At 36.9% G+C, this 23,853-nt stretch overlaps 3 protein-coding genes across 9 annotated transcripts; 1 reads left to right on the top strand and 2 right to left on the bottom strand.

The window, feature by feature from the left end:
* Nucleotides 1-439: 439 nt before the first annotated feature.
* Nucleotides 440-3,045, bottom strand: LOC130985803 (5'-adenylylsulfate reductase 3, chloroplastic-like). Its single transcript, XM_057908930.1, has 4 exons — nucleotides 2,775-3,045; nucleotides 2,543-2,698; nucleotides 2,318-2,468; nucleotides 440-1,632 (listed from the first exon to the last, which is right to left on the bottom strand). Exons 1-4 carry the CDS (start codon nucleotides 2,845-2,847, stop codon nucleotides 609-611), a joined length of 1,404 nt encoding a protein of 467 aa, XP_057764913.1. The 5' UTR covers nucleotides 2,848-3,045; the 3' UTR covers nucleotides 440-608.
* A 4,344-nt stretch (nucleotides 3,046-7,389) lies between these two features.
* LOC130985802 (lactoylglutathione lyase GLX1) lies at nucleotides 7,390-10,666 on the top strand. 6 transcript variants are annotated; one of them, XM_057908926.1, is made up of 10 exons: nucleotides 7,513-7,731; nucleotides 7,848-7,927; nucleotides 8,026-8,148; nucleotides 8,233-8,357; nucleotides 8,857-8,921; nucleotides 9,036-9,248; nucleotides 9,584-9,631; nucleotides 9,718-9,825; nucleotides 9,913-10,065; nucleotides 10,439-10,666. In XM_057908926.1, exons 3-10 carry the CDS (start codon nucleotides 8,030-8,032, stop codon nucleotides 10,493-10,495), a joined length of 888 nt encoding a protein of 295 aa, XP_057764909.1. In that variant the 5' UTR covers nucleotides 7,513-7,731; nucleotides 7,848-7,927; nucleotides 8,026-8,029; the 3' UTR covers nucleotides 10,496-10,666. The 6 variants fall into 6 exon arrangements, with proteins under 6 accessions (XP_057764907.1, XP_057764908.1, XP_057764906.1 ...); XM_057908924.1 differs by lacking the exon at nucleotides 7,848-7,927 and having other exon boundaries at nucleotides 7,390-7,560; XM_057908925.1 differs by lacking the exon at nucleotides 7,848-7,927 and having other exon boundaries at nucleotides 7,401-7,560; nucleotides 8,020-8,148.
* A 402-nt stretch (nucleotides 10,667-11,068) lies between these two features.
* LOC130985800 (arogenate dehydratase/prephenate dehydratase 1, chloroplastic) lies at nucleotides 11,069-17,161 on the bottom strand. Of its 2 annotated transcripts, none has more exons than XM_057908922.1 (11): nucleotides 16,293-17,161; nucleotides 15,632-15,690; nucleotides 15,460-15,552; nucleotides 15,177-15,377; nucleotides 14,833-14,913; nucleotides 14,675-14,770; nucleotides 12,380-12,457; nucleotides 12,225-12,314; nucleotides 12,070-12,137; nucleotides 11,599-11,680; nucleotides 11,069-11,463 (listed from the first exon to the last, which is right to left on the bottom strand). In XM_057908922.1, the coding sequence occupies exons 1-11, from the start codon at nucleotides 16,609-16,611 to the stop codon at nucleotides 11,407-11,409; spliced, it is 1,224 nt and encodes a 407-aa protein (XP_057764905.1). In that variant the 5' UTR covers nucleotides 16,612-17,161; the 3' UTR covers nucleotides 11,069-11,406. The 2 variants fall into 2 exon arrangements, 1 of the variants encoding a protein (XP_057764905.1); XR_009089092.1 differs by having other exon boundaries at nucleotides 11,396-11,463; nucleotides 12,077-12,137.
* Between the last annotated feature and the right edge of the window lie 6,692 nt (nucleotides 17,162-23,853).

Here is a 23,853-nt window from a genome sequence, read left to right as displayed (position 1 = left end):
GCTGTCAGCTATGGTGCTCGGGATCGGCTTCTGTTTGGATAATGATATTGGCCCTCTGGTAGTGTATACTGATTCCCTGTTGGCAGTTCATGTCGTTCATGAGGATTCAAGAGGGATGGATTCTCTTAGTGATGAGCTTTTTGAGGTTTTTATGCATGCTAAAAAGCATGTTGTTCTTCGTTTTTGCCATGCCCGTAGGGAAGCTAATAGGACGGCACATTGTTTGGCGAATTTTGCCATGTCTTCTTCTGGTGTAATGATCTGGAAGTTGAGTTTCCCAACTTGGCTTTCGGATATTGCTCGTCGTGACTTAATATAAAAAAAAAAAAAAAAAAAGAAGACGAAAAAAAAAGAAATGACAAGATTATATTTCCCATTCTATAATTATAGGTGTGAAAATAGACCCGCCGGCTCGGTATAGGACTGCGCCACCCGAATATTTGATAAGCGTGCAAATATATTACGTAGTCACACTTGTTTATTTGAAATGAATGATGGGCTCACTTAATCACAACATACAAAAATGAGCCCTCAAAAGTCAAAATCAATACTACTATTTACTAACTATACTAGCAGGGGCAGAGAGTAATAAGTAAAGGAGCAAAGGATTACTCAAGGGCATTGATAAAAGCCAGCAATGAGTCCACATCTCTCTTCTCAGATGGATATTTTACTGGGCGCGAAGCATGCTTAGGGAATAACAGCACAGTAGGGAAACTCCCCAGTTGCAATGCCTCTTGCGCGAATGCTTTGTCTTCCCCATCACCCCTAAACTTGGCTACCTTCACTCCCCTACCTGCAAGCTTCTCCGCCAACTCCACGTACGACTCCTCCATCGCCTGGCAGAATCTGCACCAAGGCGCATACACCACCACCACCCACGTCTCACTCCGCTTCTCCAATCTCACCAGATTCTCTATCCCACGCCTGCTCAGCTTCACCACACTCTTGCTCTCGAAAAGATCAGCATGCGTTGTGGTTCCGTTAGGATGGACACCCCCGTTCACGTTCTCCTCCTTGATGTTGCCCTTGTGCAGCCCACACTCCTTGGCCTTGGCATCCTCCCACCACCACCGCCCTTCTCGCTCGTGCTGCCCGGGCAGCACGGCCCTCGTGCACGGTTCACATCCAATCGAGATGTAGCCTTTGGCATGCAAGGAGTTCACAGGCACATTCATGGTGCGGAGGAAACTCCATACGTTGTCACCCTTGGCGTTCGCCACAGGATTCCACTTCACCAAGCTGCCAACCCCACCATCCAACCCCTCGAAAACAGGATCAACCTGGACTACCGGGATTTCGGACCGGGTTCCTGGGGACTGATCCTTGCGCTGCCCAGTTATCCACGCGCGCAGCCCCTTGAGGGCCCTCCTCAGGGGCCTAACCTTCCTCACGCGGCAGCATTCCTGGTGCCCGTCTTCGTAGAACGAGAATAGACCCTTGCGCCTAACCAAATCTTGAACTTCAGCAGCATCAGGAAACATGTACTCAATGCGGATGCCGTAGTGCTTCTCAACTTCATCAAAGAATTTGTACGTTTCAGGATTCAACCTCCCAGTATCCAGGCTGAACACCCTGAATGGTCGTCCAGTTAAACGCGCATATTCGATCAAAGCTACGTCTTCTGCGCCGCTGCAAATTTCAACCATTTTATCTCTATCAGGCTCTGCCACAGATGTCATATGAAGATATACCAAACACGATATAGTGCAAAAAAATGCATTCTACACAATTGCTAACATCTCATGAGCACCTTAAGTTTACAACACAAAATGCATGATGCATCTAAAGAATAATTTGTTCGATGAAAGGCTTGAAGTCAATCAACTAAGATTTTGCCTAAACTTTTTCCTCTGGTTTAGAAATAAACAATGAAGACCCCCATTCCTCCTTGTATTTTTAGTTGACTAGTCTCCAATTCCTTAATCTAAATGATCACGAATTCTTAAGAAAAGGAAAGTGCCGACTGAGATAGAGCGAAAGAAAAGTATTATCTCAGAGTCACATTTGGATTTCCACGATGAAGTCAGCAATATTTTGCATTTATCACAAAAAACTTAAATCAAGAACAGCTGGCAGTTCAGGGTATATAATTCAATATTAACTACAGTTTGAAGTAAAATCTGATACAGCCTTTTAACATTTCCAAGAAAATTGCAAGGGCCAGGCAAAAAACAGTTTATAGTTGAATAGTTACCGAAAACTAGAATCAAATCCACCAAATTAACCACTCAAGAATATATAATGATATACCACTATATGGATCGACTAGTGTATGCAGAAACGATAGAGAATTTTAATCTTGTGAATAGGTTACCTAAAGGCAATTGCAATATCGTTCCCGAATTTCTCAAGGGCCTTATCCATAATCTCGAGCGGCGAAGCATTTTCGAGCTCCCGTGCCAATTTTTCATAGTCCTCTACCTCCACATTTCCGCCTCCGGTAACCTCTTCTGTGTTCAATAGACCTATTCAAAATGCGAATTCGTCAAATCAAAACTCTAAAAGCATTTCGCATGCTGCAGGAAAAATCTCCACGTACCAGGAGCGGACGCGGTTGCCGCTGCAGGGATAATTGAGTAATTCCTCTTCAGTTCGGCATTCAACGGTTTCACGGAGCCACGCCTCCTTGCGAAACTCACGGCCGTTGTTCTGGAATGGAGCCTATCCAACGGCTGAAATGCACCTAAATGCGCGGCTGTGAAAAATGATCCAAGTGTTACCAACAAATCATAGTGAAATGGGACCGAAAAGAACAAACTTAAAAACGTTACCTTTGGCTTCGTCAATTGAAGAAGATAAAGAAGAACTGTAAAGAGCTGAAGAAGATGTGACAGCAGATGCCATGGTCGTATAAGTGCGAAAATCTAATTTGTCTAATTTGGGTTCTGGGTTTTCGGAGAATAAGTGCGAAAATCTTTGTTTGGAATGCGGTGTAAATGGTGGTTTTTATAAGGATGGGGACATGGGAAGGAAGGCAGGTTCATTGAATGTGGACGTGTTTTTGGGTAGAAGCTGATTGTTATTGAGGTTGGGAGTCAGCACATTCGTCATGTGGCCGAGCGAGAGCCGTGGTTGAGTGACTTTTTACTGGGCAAAAAATTGTTTACGCGTTTCCTAAACTTTTGTTAGGGATAAATATTGTACAATAATGTTATTTGGACAAAGCATGATTAAATACTTTGTAAAATAAATTTATTTAAAAGTTTTGGCTCAAAAAAAAAAAAAATTAGCTAGTTTTATTGTTTTCTTCATATTGTACCTTTTTTTAATAACTTTGTTAATTTATTATTCCCCCATCCATCAATTAAAACTCCATTTCAGTGTCGGTGCAGAAACTAAAAAACCTGAAAAAGGTGTTGTGGGTGAAATATCAGGGTAATGGTTAAAATATTAAATTACTTTTACTAATCTTTGATTAGAGATTGTTTTTACTTTTTAAATTTTTTTTAATTTACATTTGTAATTGATTATCTTTATTTTCTTTTATTGATATTTGTAATTGATTATCTTTATTTTCTTTATTTTTTCAATTTATTAATCTTTGACTATTCTATTTAATTTTCATTTTTTTTTTTCTTTATTAATCTCTATCAGTTTTTATTTCTTTAATAATTTGTCTGTTTTTTTCTTTTTCTTCTAAAATTCGAAGGACAAATACACAGGAATAAATGAAGGATCAAATTTGAAGGCAAAATAAAATTTTCATTGAAAAATATTTGAAAAAGTACAAAGGGTCCCCCAAAAGTTTGGAGGGAAAATCAAACTCTAACTACCATTTAAACCCTCTATAAATACAACCATAAATTCAGCTTGCATTCAATTCTTACCAACTAAAAAAAAAAAACTGAAAAATAGCCTTAGAAATGCCTAAACTCAAAGATGATGACAGAAATAAATTAGCACAGTGGCTTCCTGAACATAGCACTGGAGGTAAGCTTCATTATGGTGCCAAAAAGGAGGATGCCCTTCATTTCAAAGTGAATTTGAAGACCATTTGGAGCTAAGTATCAAATCAAAGAGCATGTGGTGTACCTGTCCTGGTAAAATTCATTAGAAAATGAACATTGATGTTGAAAAAGTGAAGAAACTTTCTGTACTAGAAAGATCATCATGTCTACAAACCTAGGTGTGTCTAAATCTTTGATTCATAAGTGGGTGTGAAGAAGAAAAAACTGAAACCACATACAAATGCCATAAAACCATTGATGTTGCATACACAAAGACAAAAAGAACATTGATGTTATAAAATGCTACATACAAATGCTATAAAAAGAACATTGAAGACCATTGGTGTTGAAACCACATACAAATGCTATAAAATGTTGCATACACAAAGACAAAAAGAACATTGATGTTGAAAAAGTGAAGAAACTTTCTGTACTAGAAAGATCATCATGTCTACAAACCTAGGTGTGTCTAAATCTTTGATTCATAAGTGGGTGTGAAGAAGAAAAAACTGAAACCACATACAAATGCCATAAAACCATTTCTTACCACACAAAACAGGTTGTCTAGACTTAGTTAGAGCCTGAAACAACTCAGTTCAGTAAGTGAGGGTGATTTTATAAAGTTTCAAAGTATGTACAACACCATTCATATAGATGAGAATTGGTTTTACCTAGGGCTGGGAAGATAGGGTTTGGGTATAGGGTACCCGATTACCCGACCCGAAAAAATCGGGTATCGGGTACCCTATACCCGAAAAATTCGGTGTCGGGTATTTTAGGCACTAAAAAATCGGGTATCGGGTATACCCGAATAAAAATAAGGGGGGATTTGAAATTTTAATTTTAATTTTTTAGGGGCCCCAGTTCACTGGTTCATTTCAGGCTTTTCAGCCCTACTCACTCGTCACTCTCATTCTCTCACTCCCGCAGTCGCTCATTCATTCCCTCCCGCCGCGGTCGCACTGCTCCAGCCTCCACGCGGCCACGCACGCCTCCGTACCTGAGCGGCGACCCCGTCGCCGGTCTCCCCCACCTGACCACTGACCACTGCGCAGCCGCGCAGCAGCAGTCTCGAGTCGCTTCTGCGCAGCAGCAGCAGCAGTCTCCAGTCGCCGACGCCGCCTCCTAGCTCCGACAGCAGGAGTCATGTTCGATTCGCCCCTCTGCACCCATCGACGGCCACCACCAGAATCAACCCCCAGTGTTCCGCTGCCCTCCCTTCCACCGCGACGCCGTCGAGAGGTTGTCGTGCCGCCGCCCCCTCCGGCATGTTCTTTTCGTCCTCTGCCTCTTCTCCCACAGCAACAGCGCCGCGCCGCCTCCGAGCTCCGAGCCTCCGACCACCGATATTTCTGGACAAACATTTTGATTTTTGGGCATCTATATTGGACAAGCATTTTCGGGTAATTCGGGAAAGCTATTTGCTTGAATACCCGATTAATCTAGCAGCTGAATTCCAATTCAAATCAGCTCGGGTAATTTAGGGTACCCGAATACCCGAGTCGGATACCCAAGTCGAGTATTAGGGTACCCGATTTAGTAATCGGGTTCGGGATCGGGTACTATTTTTCACTGATTTTCAGGTTCGGGCACCTGATTTGTTCGGGTAGGGTACCCGAACCCGATCCGATTCCCACCCCTAGTTTTACCTTACCAAAACTAAGGATAAGTATTATCTCATGCTAGACGAAGTAGAACCATATAGGACCTGCAAATCAAATAGATACATTCCAAAAATTATGTTTATGTGTGCTGTAGCAAAGCCTATAATAGATAGTAATGGCACAACCAAATTTGATGAAAAGTTTGGCATCTTTTCTTTCACAACAAAGGAAGCAGCGCAAAGAAATTCAAAAAACAAATGCAAATGTAAAATGCCGTCATAGGGCATGTGTCATCTTTTCTTTAACATCAAGTGTAGTACAAACTGTTCTAACCCTAATACATTAAGAAAATCCTCACAATGCAACACACATACACTTATGGCATCACAGATACACAATTGGCAGCACAAATACACCAAATGCATCAAAAAAATAGATAAGGCACCACCAACTATCCCCCACCATGCACAGAAAAATAAAAATCACATAAGACATCACCAGCCATCCCCCCATCATGAACAGAACATAAAAATCACATATGGCATCACCAGCCATCCCATCAAAGAAATGAAAACGGCATCACCTGATTAGATGAAAGATAACACATTAGGGTAGAAGATCCCTAGGATTTTCAAGTACGAGATTCGCTCGGCCTTTGACCTCTCTCGTCTCAGAGATGTTGGCGGTGGAGCGGCCTTCGACATCACCCCGGTTGCTAACCACGTGTCGTAGCCGACGTCAGGGAGAATGCATTCAGTGATGCCACCATATTTGGCTTGTCGCTCTCTTACAACGAGAAATCATGGATCTCTGATTCTGGCAGCATAGGCTCCGATCCAAAGAGATGGAACCCCACCGCTTCAGATTCCGGCAGCAACCACGACGATTCAGAGAGGTGGAAGCCCCCGCTTCAGATTTTGGCTTCATCAACTCCGATGCAAAAAAATCGAATGCCGTGAAGTCAGTTTCCAACACAATCAACTCCGATTCAAATAGATCGAAGCCTGGGAATTCTTCCGGCACAATCGTGTCTGATGGATATATAAATCGAGTCACATAGTCTAGCACAATACCCTCCATCGATGAAGATAGAGGGTATTATGGTGCAGAGAGATTCATGGAATGTGAAGATAAACATAGATCTAGGGTTAATTCCAGCGAAAGGAAGACGAAGAGATAAAGGATAGACCTAGGGTTAATTCCATAGAGAAGAACACGAAGATAGAGGAATGGAATTCTCTAGAACAAGAGAATTAGTAATCCCATTAATTCTCACCACCGATAGCCAATATTTTGAATTAGTTAGTGAATTTCGACAGCCACATATTTTTAATTAGTTAGTGAATTTATTAGGGAAATAATTAATTCTTTAATTAAGTGGGTTAAAAAATGAGGTGGGATAATTAATGATAAATGGTAGTAATTTCAAATAAAGAGAGAGGGTAAAAGGGTATAAAAAATACAATAAGACTTTAATTGGTAGACAAAAATTTAAGGGCAAATAAGGCTTTAATTCGTGGATGGAGGGAATATTTTTAAAGTACAAAAATTACAAAAAATAATAAAAAATAAAAAATGTTAAAGAATTACAAAAAAAAAACTACTCCAGAGAAAATAATAAAACTAATCAAATCCTTTTTAACATTGGATAAGATTTTTTAAATAAATTAATTTTTTGAAAAATTTAACCCCCTTTTTTTTTTTGATAAAATTTGTCCATAGTAGCACTACTCTAAATATTTAATACTAAATTATAGTATTAGATCTTATTGAATTTTTTTTTTCTCCCCACGATTGTACTTAAAATTATACATATAATTGAACATAAATATATAAGTATTATGTTGGACCAAGGACCAATCCAAGACCTAGATCCGACCCATTATATCTCCAACTCCAAATCGTTAAACACACTGTATATATGAGTGACTTAAATCACTGAGTAGTAGAATCAGCTAGAGTGTATCTAGACATCTATCCAGATTGTTCGCAGATCATCTACTCAGGTTCGCTTTTCCTTCCATCTCCAATTTCTGCGTTTTTGCTCTGTCCGATTTTTCGCTTTTCAATCGGTGAAAGCAAGTGGTTTTCTCTAATTTGTGCTGTTTACTCACTAATCAAGTCAAAATTATGCGGTCAGTTGGAAAAAAGCTCGTCAACAATTGATTGGCTTAAAGGTTTCCTTCAGACTGTTGATTTCAATTTGACTAATCACCGACATTTTGTAAATCTCTGAACTAAATGCAGCTCTTTAATCGATCCATTTCTTCATTTATCTTTTGATGAAATGCAGAGGTTATTCAGTTTGTTTTGTTTTTGTTCTGGATTGTTGCTGTTTGTTTAGCCACTCAGTCGCTGCAAAAAACAAAAAAGGTTCATTTGTCATGTCGGTTTAGGTTTTGGACGAAAAAGGTTGGATAAGATTTTTCAGTCCTGTCAAATTAATGAAGATTTCCGCTTTCTAGCTGCAGATCAATGGCTGAGGGAGCAACCCCTGTTGTACCGAGTACTGAACTATTGGAATGGCCAAAGAAAGATAAGCGCCGATTCCTACACGCGGTTTATCGAGTGGGAGACCTCGACCGTACCATCAAGTATGTACTTTTTCACATTAGATGGATTACTGTGCAGCTTCTTTCTTTTGTTTCTCCTAGTTCATTATTCTTGTTTTCATGTAGGTTCTACACAGAATGTTTTGGGATGAAGCTGTTGCGGAAAAGGGATATCCCAGAAGAGAAATATGCCAATGCTTTTCTTGGGTTTGGACCTGAAGACTCTCAGTTTGTGGTTGAATTGACTTACAGTAAGTTAAGCTATCAGCTTTAATAATTACCTCTCGTCATTATGCACTTTTCATGGTTTATATATGTGTTGGCACTCTTCAAATCACTGAAATGGACATTAATCCCAAATATTGGTTTTCAATTTCAAAATTGTTTTGCCGTTTAAGAGGAGGGGTGTAGGCATGAGTAAACTGGAAGCTCCCTCCCCCACACTGTGCCCTTCTCAATCTATTTATTTTCCATCAACTCTACAATAAAGGAAAAATAAGGTACTCCATAAGTAAAGGATGAGATAGAGGCATAACTGTGAACGTTGAGTTTCTATTCCTAAACATTAGCGATTTCTTCCGCTCGGTCTCTTTCAGTTCTTCCCTTTTAAATGCCTGATCTATGACCATTTAGTACATCATGTCTGCATCTTTCAAATATATGTATTGAGTGAACCCTTGTTTGAAATATTTATCCTCTGCTAATTTTCCACCAATATTGGCTACTTGACATTCTTCATACATTGAACAGACTATGGAGTCGACAAGTATGACATTGGAACAGGCTTTGGGCATTTTGCCATTGCAACTCAAGATGTAAGTTCTTATCTGCATCTATCTTCTTCTTTAACAGTTGACATGATGATTTTTTGTTAGTTGTGATATGCAGATCATAATGTTTTCTCCTTTTTTCTAATCTCCATCATTAAGGTTTACAAATTGGTTGAGCACATAAAGGCCAAAGGTGGAACTATCACTCGAGAGCCAGGCCCTGTAAAAGGTGGATCAACTGTTATTGCTTTTGCCAAGGACCCAGATGGCTACCTTTTTGAACTAATTCAACGCGGTCCCACTCCTGAACCACTCTGTCAAGTGATGCTCCGTGTGGGTGATCTCGACCGTTCTATCAAATTCTATGAGAAGGTGAACTCTTCTCTCTTTTCTTGATGTGTCACGGACTGACCTATCTGTCTCCTTGTTCAGGAAATCAGATATATTGAAGCCTGACCAATTTGTCCATTTCTGCTATTTACGTTGTTTATAGATTTTAAGTGTGCTATTATATAGTTCTACTTTGTTATTTCTTTCTTGCTTCGCTTTATGCACAGCAAGTAACTAAATCATAATTTTTCATGTATTTGACAACTCCTAAGTGCAACCTTGAAATGTACATAAAGTCATGTAGTGAGAAATAGTTTACATGTTTGCACGCCCTATAAATGACATATAAACTGACATTATGATATAATTTCATGCAGGCATTAGGTATGAGACTCTTGAAGAAAACTGACAGACCAGAACAGAAGGTATTGTGTTTAATTATAATCCAGATTTATCTAAGCTTCCTAAGTTTTTACCCTGGTTTAGAAGTGGTGTCTTCTATAATTTGCAGTACACCATAGCAATGATGGGATATGCTGATGAATATGAGACAATTGCTTTGGAACTTACATACAACTACGGTGTATCTGAATATACCAAAGGAAATGCATATGCACAGGTTAGTTTGATGCTACATCGCTTTATCCACATTCTACTTTGCGTAATCAATTACATTTTCTCATTATGGATGTTATCTGTGTTTCAGATTGCAATTAGTACTGATGATGTATACAAGAGTGCCGAGGTTGTGAACGTTGTGATCCAGGAGCTTGGAGGACAGATAACTCGACAACCAGGACCAATTCCTGGACTAAACACTAAGATCACTTCTTTCCTTGATCCAGATGGCTGGAAAACTGTAAGTTCACTGGCCATATAACACTTCAGATTAACGATATAAATTCAAAAAGTAGCATCCCATATCCCATCAAAGTATTAGTTGAGAATTGAGATTATCGAGAGATGGGCTTTTACTTGTGCAGGATCTGTAAAAAGTAAATGATGCCTAAGGTAGCACATGACATGTAAAATGTTTACCTCATTTTTCCTAGATTTACCAGAGATTGAGATTCATGATTATCAATAACTTCCAAATCTCCATAAATAGCTGTGTTCAGACAATGTTGCTAGGTCATGGTTTAATAAGAGGTCAACAACATGCGCCGTAATCTTGCCTTCCTTGAACATGGTTAAGCTGAGCTGATTTTATGAACGATTTGTATTCTATGTAGGTGTTGGTTGACAACGAAGATTTTCTGAAAGAACTTGAGGCGAATAAAGAGGCCTAGAATTATGTAACCGAATGTTGTTGTTTATGTCCTCTGGTTAAATAATGTAGTCAGTCACCCATGATATGGGATTGGCCGTATTAGTCCTATGGGCTGTTTCGAACTTCACACTCTTCTGTATAATTTCCTCAACTATATGCCAGACAGATCTATGCAGCTCGGACTTTATTACAGGGCTGTTCAACTTTGCATTTTAGCTTAGATATTGAAATTTATGTGCTTTCTTCTGCTATCTTGGAACTAAAATTCGCCTAAAAAATCAAATTTGGAATACTCGCAAAAGATTGTGAATTGCTTTGTTACCTAAAAGTCTCGTCCATTTTTACTCCACATATTACATAATTGTCTTGAATGATTTTCTTGATATCAATTTACAGAACTTGGATATAGTTGGATTAGCAGTAATGAAATGCTCCTGTTCCATTTAACTTCTGTATCCATTTGTAGGTTATCCCTTTTGACTTGACATATTTGCTTTTTAGGTAATTAATTTACATTACATTAAGTATGAGCCCATATACTTTTATATTACAGTATAATTTTTTAAATAAACTTGTGCAAAAGAACTAAAAGTGAAGTGTGACAGAAGGAGTATAATAATATCTCAACATTTTAAAACATGTCTAAACTGAGCTGGGGTTTGGACCTGTTGCTAGAATTGTGGTTGATTTACAAGTAACAAAGTGAAAAGATTCTAAATGAATATGAGATTGAACAATAATTAAAACATAGACTTATAGTGAGCTGGGAGTTGAACTGAGCAGCTGCATATTAAAGGGCCTTCATCTCTGAGAATGGAAGATGAAAATAATAGGAAAGAAGGTATGGGTGCATCCATGAAATTTTGCCTTCAACTGGTTATGTACAAACTTAAACGCAATCTAACACAACATAGGACTGGTCAAGTTCGTTCACGGAATTGTATCCTTTGGATAACAACCGAGTACCCGAATAAACGTTGCAAACTCCTGCAGAACCAAGAGGCAGAAAGAGTGGTTTAAAACATGCAGATTATACTCACAAACTTGTCCTTCTCTTCTACATTATGCGATATAAATATACCTTCAAATAAAATAACAATGAAGAAGAAGTTGAATACAGACCTGAAGATGCGCCAGTGCAAATTGGGCACGAGGCTCTGCCATAGAAGCTTCAAAATCTATGTAAAAGAGGTAGTCGAAGTATCTGCAAGTGGATTATGTCATTTCTATGCATAAATATTTAGTATAAAAAGCATGGCATGTCCCGGAGGCCTAAAGAAGTAAAACAATCCAAGTACATTCAGCAGACAGAAACTTGTGTCTTCATTTAAAGTTTACCAAACAGAGCCACAGGGAATTTAGGGGGCCTCATTTAATCTTGGGATCAACGACACTCTAAATGGACTATATAACAATATTTGAATATGGAATGCATGTAAGGCTCATAATAGCAAAATCACCAAATTAGAAGCATCTTATGACAATCCAGAAATCACATTGTCATCTTCTGCTAATGTTGCAATGGCCCTCAACTAAATTCATATGTTTTGCATAGGGATACAACAAGCTTGGATAATACAAACACACACTTACGTGGCACCTTGTTTGTTTGAGTCATCAACAACCCTCAATGGCCGCCTTTTCTGTGGGCGGCTCTCTATCTGTAATAACAATTAGATACTATCTGTAGACATTAATGTATACCCAAAAGGAGCACGCACACCTGCTAAGATCGGTTCTACAATTACCTTTGATAAATTAATGTCCCTCATAGCAAACACCGCCAAAGCCTTGAATAGAACTCCAGGCCCTTCTTCCAGAGTGAAGACAATGCTAGTCTAGAACGAAAAACTAACTCTTCATAACAAGTAGCAGGGCATGCGCTTAATAATAGAAAAAATACCTTATAAGAACCCTCTGTTCCCGGGATTATAGGTTCCCTTGCAAGTATCAGAAATCGGGTAACGTTGTCAGAATCATCCTGTTTGTTGGATCAATGAACTGAATTAATTAAAAAACTGTCACATAATAATCATGTTTCTTCTTTTGTCTAATGAAATGAACAAATTTCTTCAAAAAACTTCACACGTCAGTTGTGTGAAAGTAAAACAAAATAGGAAACATTAGGGAAATAAATTAAATATATTATCTTTAGTTGGAGAATTGATCACAAAAATGGGAAAACATTAAATATTGTCCCAACATTTAAATTGTAATGTTTAGACACTGTCATAAAATATCCTAAAGCGGTCTTTGAAATCGACATGCCACGCCTATAACAACTGGTAGCAGAGGTAGACAGGTTTTACGGCATGGTGGGGAAAGGATGAATCATGATACGTCAATTTTCAAAGACTGGAAAATGTGCTTCCGGACATTTTTGCAACATTGTCCAAACGTTAGGTACCAAATGTCACGTTTTATACGTTGGGACATTTTCTTCGTTTGCCATGAGTCTGTTATGAATACATGAAATTTTATCCTAAAAAATTTGGGATAATTCCGATATTTTCCCTAAAATAAGAATAAAGTAGGAAGGTGCCACCAACTTAAAAGTCCTTTAAAGTTTAAACTACAAGTCACCAGGGTTTACCTAAGAGTTTCAACAGAGCATGATGCAGAGGTGCAAAATATCAGAAAAGATTGGACCACTCAATTATTTTATCCACAAAACACTTTAGAGTTCAATTCAGTGCACTCACATATGCAACTTAATGCTCATTTCTTTATTATTTCAAAATGCATACAAAAAAAAAAAAACAAAAAACAAAAAAAACATTATCCTCTTCATCTTCTAAGAAGGCAGGAAGAAGATAAAAGGGATTTTACTTCTTCTAAAGAGCCCAAATTCAGCACATTCATTTAAGGTACGACCAAGTTAACATTAACTATTGAGGCTTTTTCATTAGAATTTTCACGTGCATGTTACAAATGAAAGCTCTAAAGATAATTTGCACTGATTACATAGATTATGTATGCAGTGACATCCATATAACTGTGCACAAGCTTACTGCATTTATAGTAAACACCAGTGCATCTATCATGACTTTCAGTTATATTATTCCAAATACTAAGCAACAGTCAATGAGATCTCTTCTCTAATTCATTTCAATTATATATTGCCTGCTTTTGCAGATTTCACAGAGTAATCAGAATGATGTCTCAGAATTTTCAGTAAAGGTTCAAACAATGTCCTATTGCTTACTCGTAAGAGCATCAACAACCCTTGCACCCACTCCAGCAATGGTATTGCACCCGCCCGGGTTCAATAGATTTTAATTTCATTTTCTCTTTACTTTTATTCTTTTTTCAATTTAAATTAAACAACTTCAATTTTAACAACATAAAATTCATTCAACTAAAAATTAAATTAAACAACTTCAATTTCCTCAATGATCATGTTGTGCAATATGATGCATGCAAACATGATCGAAACGATATGAACTTGCCACTGTCATAAAATTCACAGCACATCTCATAAAAAATAAATCGGGGGCTTGAGTAGGATCGGGAAGAGGAGGAAGTTGTGCGGGATCAACATGAACTTCTTCGTCGGATGAAGAATTTGAGGAAGAATTATTGTTGGAAGAATTGGTGGATGAAGACATTTTCTTTCAGAATTGAAGATAAAATGAGTAGTTTGATGTAGTGTTTGTGATTGAGGAAGGGGATATGTGATTATATATAGGTGAAAAAGAAAGAAAAAAAAAAAATGGCCGAATTCGACCGTTGAGAAGCCAACGGTCATTTGACCGTTTAAATTTTTTTTTTTTATCCGTTTAATTTTTTTTTTAATTACGGAAATGGACGCGTGCACTACACCCATTTCCTTCGCTCCACCTTTGCAGCAGGTGCGTTCAGTCGCCCCACCTCCATTGCACCCGGGTGCAACAACGGTGGCGGGTGCGATAGGCCGGGTTCGATCCCGCCATTGCACCCGCCGTTGTTGATGCTCTAAAGAATTTCACTATTATGCAAACACAAAACACAGGTTCCAACCCTATAACTAATTTGCCTTACGTCACAATCCTTTCACCAAAAATGCAAGTATAAAATGATTGGGAAACAAGACAGTAAGGCACAGATTACGGCAACAACCACAAAGTTAAAAAGCAGGGACATGAGCCGAAGCATTAAAAAAAAGAGAATGAAAGAAGAACCATACTACATTTATACAAAGATCACTCAGAAGCCTCACCTGTATTCCTTCATCAAGAACATCAAGTCCATAGATAGCTGCAGCTCGAGCACTTGCAATTGCTCCCGTCTCTCTCAGACCTTCAGAGTCTACCATCTGTTGATGCTTATGTGACTACACTTAAGTTGCAAAAGAGGACAAAATTATGGAAAAGTTACCTGAGCGGCAACAGCAGTATCAACTGCATTGATCCTGGTAACACCCAACTTGTTCAGAATCATTTCACACTGCTCAAGTGCCTAAAATCACCAAACTTTATTCGTTAATATGCTCAAGGAAACAAGACAATTGGTATAATGCCATAAATATCTTATCTTGGACATAGATAAATTATAAAACTGGTTACACCATTACCATAAGTAGTGAAAATTTAATACTCTCGTGATGTTATACGATTAGGATCTGAAGACTTTAAATCGAGGATTATAGAATTACTTATTCTCAATACAAAAATCACTTGGAGTGCATGCGTGTCAGAGACATGAAGAAGGGCATAGATGACCTGTGGATGGCTCAAGACGTGCTTTAACTCCTCCTTCCTAACCCCAGGCAATCCTAGAAGACAGTGATTGACAATCAACTGAACTTCCCCGACTATGTTAAGCCTATGACGAAGCAGCAAGTCATAATTACGATGGATGCTTCCTCCAACAGAATTCTCAATTGGAAGTACTGCTTTGTCCACCAACCACAATTCGACTGCCTGAAAAGGGAAGTCAGCTATATGAAGGTTTAAGCAAATGTATATGATATCTGAGAAGAAGTATTTTGAGAAACATCGTAACCTTGAAGACGGCCTCAAATTCATCACATGGGACAGTCTCACTCTCTGGGAATGCTTTAAGTGCAGCAGCCTCGCTATACGCTCCTGGAATCCCCTGGATGATTCAAGCAACTTGCTCTTAGCAAAACATGCCAAAAATACCAATAATGTTAGCAGAATTACATGTTACGCACCTGATAAGCAACACGAGACTTTGTACCATCACTAGAAGGACTGCTTGCAGACAATGGTTCTACAGTCAAAACACTATCAATGAAGTTGCATACAGCGGGACACAAGATAACTTAATTAGGCCATTCGTGTCTAATAGAATTTATCCCAAATATATAGCATAATTGATTTAGATATAGGACTCATGATCGTTTTGACCGGTTCTATTCAAAAGCATGCTCATGAAAGAAATCCATTTAGAATCACAACGGTATGAGTGAACATGGCGTAAAGGAAACATTCACAACATCTGCTGATCACTAACACTTTACCTCAAAGAAACTCGACTAATACTTAATTATTAACTAGAAACACCACATGGCGTAATGGCACCAATCAAGGAGAGCAAGATTCCATCTTTATCGTCATATGCTTTACAAATTTAGATATTATATCCGTCGTTGTCATTGCCAAGCACAAGTTTAAAATTTAATCAAATTAACATTCAATATACATCGACTGCCCCCTAATTAACAACTGTAAAAAAAATAAATGGGCTCAACATTTCCCTAATTGGCATCTTTCACTCCGATACAAACAAATCCAGTAACGAAATTCAGAGCACCACGCAATCAGGAGATGATTATTGCCCAAAAAAATAAAAATAAAAGGGAATCGACTCACTTGGGAGGGAGTTCAAATCCTTGTGAAACTGAGTTGAAGGAGCAATCTGAGTGGGCTCTTGAGCAACATCTGGAGTTGAAGGGATCTCATCATCGACAGGAGTGACTGCCCTCAGCCTCAGCGCCGAACATTCCCATTCCCTCCGAATCTTGAAATTCAAGCAAGCAGGCCGCCAATCTGAAAATCCTAATTGAAAATTCGGGGCAGTTTTCTTGCTATCAACGCCCAAACCCAAGAAAGGCGCGGCTTTAAAAGGCCATGATTTTTTGCTGCACCAATCCCAATGCGGAATGACACACTCACAGGAAGCGAGACTCATGAGAGAGAGAGAGAGAGAGAGAGAGAGAGAGAGAGAAACAAGAGAGGGAGAGAGAGAACGTGCGTGAATGAAGCTTCTGACTGGTTCAGTTGTCGTTATGACTAAATTAGAAAATGGGCAGTGCAACAGCAATGTGGGAGACCAATAGTAGAAAAGAGAGAGGGGAGAAAAGGAGAGGTAGTTGGGAAAAATGTCGGTTTTACGTTTTCTTCTGTTGGTGTGTGTGTGTGTGTGTTTTCCTCTGCATGTGCTAATAGAGGGTGAAGAAGATGGGATCTTCAACTCGCCTGAGGAAGACACACCACCCACAACTCTTCTCTAAACATAAACTTAACCATCGATTCGCCTCAATTATTAAGTAAATAATCGTTTCTAAATCTATAATATCTTTAATTATCAAATAGTAGAGTGCGGTTATAGTGAGAACCACACTTATCGTGAGAACATAAGAACCATTAAAATCAATGCATCTACTATATAAAGGAAAATGAGACTGAAAGCTTTGAAAAGTTACAAGTCTTTTTTATTTTTAAGAAAGCTAAGAGGATTTTGGATGATCTTTTGCTTCGGTTTTGTGGGCTATATAAAGGTCTAAATCCATCTATACTTCTTGAATTATTGACCTCAAATTATTTTCTTCATAGCTAGCTAACTTGATTGTGAGGGCGAGTCTCAAATTATTTTCCTCTTGTATCCTAGATATCTTGTTTACCTCTTGGGGTAGATCACATAGTTTATTGTCATAATATTATATCGTTATTTAGATTTCTCGTAACTTTGTATTAGTGAAAGAGTTTGGTTTGATAATCTGGAATGGTATATCGGAAAGACAACTCCTACTTTGTTTGATCTATCATGTATGATCCTGATGGTGACTTATTTAAATGATGCTTGTCGCTTCTTTAAGTTGGGCATTCACCGTGACATGATTTTGATATCTTATCATATTATTGTGAAATCTATGGAGACGTTCTTCGAGTTCCTCAACGTTTCTAACCATGCGATCGAAATTATTTTCACAAAGCCTTAGGGTTTCCTGATGCCTTTCTCATTTCTTGTCCAAATTTTGGAGATATAACCTGTATGCATTGCATCTCGAACAATTATGCAACTATCAATTTTTTTTAGCATAAATGAACAAAATTATAGATGTAAAAAGGAAAATGTGTATATGGAATGTAGATGTTTTTTAGAATGGATATGGAGTGTAGGTGTAATAAGAAAAATGGGTAGAATTATAGATGTAAAAACTCGCTCTGATACCATTTTTATGGTGCAAAATCTCCAGTTAGACAAGCAAGATAAAATGAAAAAAATAATGCTCACAACATTTTTAGGGTGCAACTATCAATTTTTTTTAGCATAAATGGACAACATTATAGATGTAAAAAGGAAAATGTGTATATGAAATATGGATATTTTTTAGAATGGATATGGAGTGTAGGTGTAATAAGTAAAATGGGTAGAATTATATATTAGCAGTTAATATTATTCCCTCCATACACATTTAAATATGGTGTGGTTGGGAGCACAGAGCATAATAGATGTTGGAAGATGTGTATAACGGGTAAAACGTGACTCACTAAAATTAATTTGTTAGATGATGAGTTGTTTGTAACTACTGAGTACGAATGACATTGAAAATACAATGAAATGTGTATCCAAATACAAACACCACACTTATTATGAACAAATGAAAACGACAAAAGACAACATTTTTTTGTGGATGAGAGGAGTACAATTATAATGTATGAGTGTACGTAGTAAAAATACATAAATACTTTAAACATAAAAAGCATGTCCATTGTTTGTTTGTTTGTTTGTTTGTTTCTGTTTTCTCTCTTAAATGCATCTTACGGAAACTATTTTCTTAATCTCTCTTTGCAATTTCAACTCATCCTTAATTCCTTATCCACCAACCTCTGGCAATTCGGTCTTCAATAAAGTCGTTTAGTAAAGGCTAAAGATAACTTTTGATAATTTCAACTAATTTGAGAGTATTAAAATATAAAAGAAGGGCTTGGTGGGGGTGGGGGTGGGGGGCTTAAGCCCTAGCCCCCCCTCTTAAACTGTGTTTGTCCATAACCACATTTTAATCGTCAGATATTTAAGATAACTCATTTATATATTTTTAGGATTAAGTAATAAATTATCATTGTAATTTCACTTTTTTGTTTAAATCAATGTAACTTCATTTACTTGTTGTATATTTCGTGCAAGAACTCGACGAATTAATTCAATTTTCCAACTCCAAATTTTCATGCAGTATTTGATATTTTTAAATGATAAGCGAAAGAAAGACATTATTTTTTTTTAAAAATGTTCCAAAGTTCGGACGTGTATAAGATTTTCATTTAAATTGCATCTTAGATGACCAAGATATCGGTGAATACCATATATGATCAAGAAAAAAGTACTTATAATCACATGAAAGCCCTGAAAGCTAGTTGATCGAGTGCGCGATCATGACAACCTCGAGAAAGAAACCCCGATTAACTCCATAGCAGTTGCGGTTAGATGGGGAAAGGAAATATGTTATTCAGAATGCTTGGGCGTAAAGTGCACGTAGGCGGTGAATCAGGTGAAAGTTGTTAAAAATTGACGGAATGCTCTCGAAATAAATTCACTTGAGTGAGATTGAGGAAGAATGATCTACTTATCTTGATATATAGGATGGTATTATGTCATTCCTTTTAGATTTGGCCAATAGGCCAAGATCAAGGGATAAAAATGTGAATATTACAAATTATTTTATAAATGAATATATATTGCAAGGATATTTCTTTAAAAGTTCAGGGTTGAATTACAAAGTCAGTGATGCTTAGACGAATGACATTAAATTGGAGGGTGGAGGGATTATTATATAATACTCCGACCTAAAAATAAAAGGGTTAATTACTTGTACAATACTGAACTTTCACCAAATTCTAGTTTTGCATACAAACCTTAAAAGGTAGTGTGATAATTATTGAATTTTCATCAAATCCTGATTTTCCATACAAACTTTAAAAAGTAACCTAAAAACTTTAAAAGATAGCGTGATAATTACTGAACTTTCATAAAATTATAATTTTGCATACAAAATTTAAAAAGTAGTATCATCATGGCACATGCTTAAAATATACTATCCCATTCTTCGATGAGCATATAATCACAGCACAACACCATATGATAGAACATCAACAATCTGGTTGTCTTCAAGTAGTCATTAATGTTTCTACCGCATTAGCTAATAAGTTTACTCACAAAAGGCGGAGTCAACCCGACATCTACTGAGTAAAAACAGAGTTAACCTAAGACCTGCTTAAATTTAAAGTGGGGATAATTAAAGCAAATCTCGTAATATCTTCTGGCACCACAACACAAGTACAACCTTTTCAGAATGCCAGTGTACAATGTTGCAGAATCCCGAAATGGATGTAATTTGAGCAAAATGGGATGATTAATTCAAATGGTTTGAAGTCCTGATTTTTTAAGACCTCTCTCAAATGGAACTATTCAAGAATCGCAGCTAAAAATACCTGAAGGCTCAACCTGAAATACTACCAGAAATATTGTGATTATTATTTCTCAAACATTCAAGCTCAAAACTCTGGTTGTCTATTAAAGCAACGCAAGTAGCCAGAAGGGAAATCTAACGCTTAAGTCATTGAAGCTTTGATACAAGTTATCTCTTGAATCATATAGTAATTTCCCATAAATTCTAGGTGTTCTCAATTGTAAAACGCTAAACCTAGAATTTGAGTAGTTTGAGTTTCAGACACTATTATTGTAATAGACAACTCATAGTTGGAACCAACCTTTCTCACCCAACCCCGCTGTGTCTTTTGTTGTAAGAAGTAGAAAGCAAGTAAGCTGCAAAGTGTTCGCAGTATGAAAGTGAGGTTAGAACCCGATCACAACCCGATCACGACCAGTTAACCCGTGGATTAATCTAATGTTACTAGACTGATCAGTTGACTTGCAGCTCTAAAATAAGAAATCCTAAGGTTAAATGGATTCACTTATTTATGAAGTCGTGGACATAGGCTGGTTTCTTCAAACCACGTAAAACTTCTTGTGATGTTTCAATTTATGTACTTAAAATTATGTGTTATTGAGTTGTCATCAATCAGCACGCAACTCGTCATCTGATCACAAGAAAATCATCAGTATATCTTCATCATTTGATTTCATTAGTTGATTTGCATAATACTCCCTCCGTCCGCCAAGATTATGGCACAATTGCCATTTTGGACGTCTGCAAAGATTATGTCACTTTCCTTTTTAGGACATGGTCCCACATCTTTTCCTTATCATTCATCTTTACTAATACCCCTTATTTACCAAACCTCTTATTCAATTTCAACCACTCATTTCAAAAATGGTGGGACCCTTTCTCCACTACATAAAAATCACCAACAATTTTATTAAATCATGTGCCCAACCAAAATGCCATAATCTTGGCGGACGAAGGGAGTACTAACTAATCTCAAGATGATAAAGCAACTTATGATTTTCTTACAAAAACGAGTAGCTTAACACCACCACTTTTCACACCAGCATTAGTTATTAGTCCAACTGATAAGCTTTCAAGTTGTCAATAAGTTTGCTAGCTGATCATACTCTGTAGAACTCTTAATTGGGCAAAGTTAGCTCACTTCCAAATATGTTGATCATCTAGTAACCTAAAAGCTAACTTCTTTAGTAAGCTGATCAGTTCTACGTCAGTAACTCATAAGCAGCAAAAAGTTTGTACATCTACGTGCTCGTTCAGGGCCAATAGTAAAATCGTATTTTTAGGTCTATCATACATTGTCTTCAAGGGAAGACCCGTTTATTCTTGGTTCATGTGTACAGCACTGAGCGGTTATACCAGCTAAGTCCACATCTTGGAGATCTTTATGCCAATGACTTCCTTTGTCCTTTTATATGCATGACATCACCCAATCTTGGTAAAGGTTTACCTCATTCCTTTTTTCTTGTTGACTATTTCATTTATCATAATCAAGGTTCTCCAGCCTTAATTGCCTCCAACAGTGAATGTTTCTTCAACTTGCTCATGATTGACTTTATGTTTTTGATTATGATCTGCGTTGATCATGTTCTTCTGTCAAATTTATTATTTTAGTTTGTTCCCCAATAATGCTCATTTCTATTTTTAATAAAATTATTTCACACAATCCTATAAAAAGTAGGTCATTTACCCTATTTTAATCATTTTAACACTCTCATAAAAGTAGAATTTTTATTTCACTTATAACACACATAATTATTTTATTAAAATTCATGCCACAGGTATGAAATTGAGAGACAAAGTGAGTATTGTTTGAGTGACTATTATAAGATGATTCTCGCCAATATATTTTGAGTACATGGGCAACTTGAACAACGATCCATATCAAACAAGCAGGCGATGAACGGTCCATTTTAAATTTCCTTTCGAGAGAAACACATGCATGGCCTTATTGATTGAATTAATACATTACCTTTTGTTTCCATAGATGTTGAGTAACGGAACGTAACATATTTCATAATAGGAAGTTGAAAATTAAATAAAATTTATAGATAATGGAGAACATGCAAGAGTGAATAATAATAACGGGATAATGAATGACTGACTGATCTATCTTTATTTTGAATAAGGATTCATATGAGATCTGATGACTCCAAAGAGTCAAATAATACTAAAAGAATTTTTAAGTCAATGATGATCACCATCTATCTATAGCATATTAAATAGATTAACTTTTAATTTGAAATTAATTACAAATTGATTTAAGCGATAATTTTATAATGTCTTTAAAAATAATGACTTATTATATGTATATAAAGATTAAATTAAATTAATTTAGTTAAAATTGCATCTAAATTTTTAGTTGTAATATGAAAAGAACTACTCTTATTTTAAATAAACTACTTTTTTTCTTCCTCTTTTACATAATTTATTTTTCCCGAAATCATGTTATATATACTTTAGAAAATGAAACAATATACTTGCGTGACCATTTTGAAGAGGGAAATACAATATTTGGCCACTAATTGAAAAAATACAAAATCTGGCAATTTTTTATGTTTTATGATTGTTTTGCCCTTAATTAGGGAGGATCGGATTTGAGTTTGCGTGCGGGTTTGACACACATGGCACGATTAGTGCCAAAAGTACCAAAAAAAAAAAATCAAGTAAATTGGTACACTTGACACTATTAGCGTCAATAGTGACATGCATGAATGATAGTAGTGACCATATTAGTGTCAATAATGTCATATACTTGTGCTGATACACTATCTTGTCTTATATAGATGAATACAATTATATGACATTTTTGAACACTTCCCTGTATGGTTTAGATTCTCCATTTAAGGTGCTGCACGAATGGTACTTATGGCCATATTAGTACTGTATGCTCTCTCTTATGTAGTGTTGTACGAATGGTACTTATGGACATATTAGTGCCATTAACCTCATATACTCTCTCTTATAGTCACTAGTACCATTCGTGCATGGCACTATTTGCACTAATAGTGCCAAAAGTACCAAATTCAAAGTTATTTTAATTGTTAGCTTGGGCAAAAATAGAATACATAAAATCATCTAAATCGGTGTATAAAATTATTCTATCAATTTCTTATTAATATACTTCATTAAATTACAATAATACACGAATACATATAATATATAATAATACTCCCTTCATCCCATAAAAACATGCATAATATGAGACGGTATGAGTTTTACGAAATCATGTAAAGTGTAGTGTGAGAGGAGAATGGAACCCTCATTAATTGTGATGTTTATTAGGAGAATTATTACTATAAATGAGATATGTATATTTTTATGGGACAGACGATAAAGGAAAATTGTGCATGTTTTTATGGGACGGACGGAGTATTATCCTTAAATCTCCTTCCATTTTGGAAACAGTAGATGCTCGTTTTCACTTAATGGATTGTTTTATGGAAGTGCCTCTCTTTTGAATGGTTTATATTTTCTTGAATGTGAAAGAAGTGTTCTCAATGTACAAAACAAACGACCTAGGCTAAGTAATACGAATAATACTACTTATCTTTGGCATTGTAGACTTGGTCATATCAATGAGAACAGGATAGCAAGATTGAGAAAGTTAGACTATCTCAAATCATTTGACCTCGAGTCATATGGTACTTGTGAATCTTGTCTCAAAGGAAAGATGACTAAGAAATCTTTTTCTGGGAAGGGGTTACGAGCCAAAGACTTGCTAGAACTGATTCACACAGATGTGT

The sequence above is a fragment of the Salvia miltiorrhiza genome, chromosome 5 (assembly GCF_028751815.1).
Source record: "Salvia miltiorrhiza cultivar Shanhuang (shh) chromosome 5, IMPLAD_Smil_shh, whole genome shotgun sequence".
Classification (NCBI taxonomy): Eukaryota; Viridiplantae; Streptophyta; class Magnoliopsida; order Lamiales; family Lamiaceae; genus Salvia; species Salvia miltiorrhiza.
This window is presented reverse-complemented; position numbering and strand designations above follow the sequence as displayed.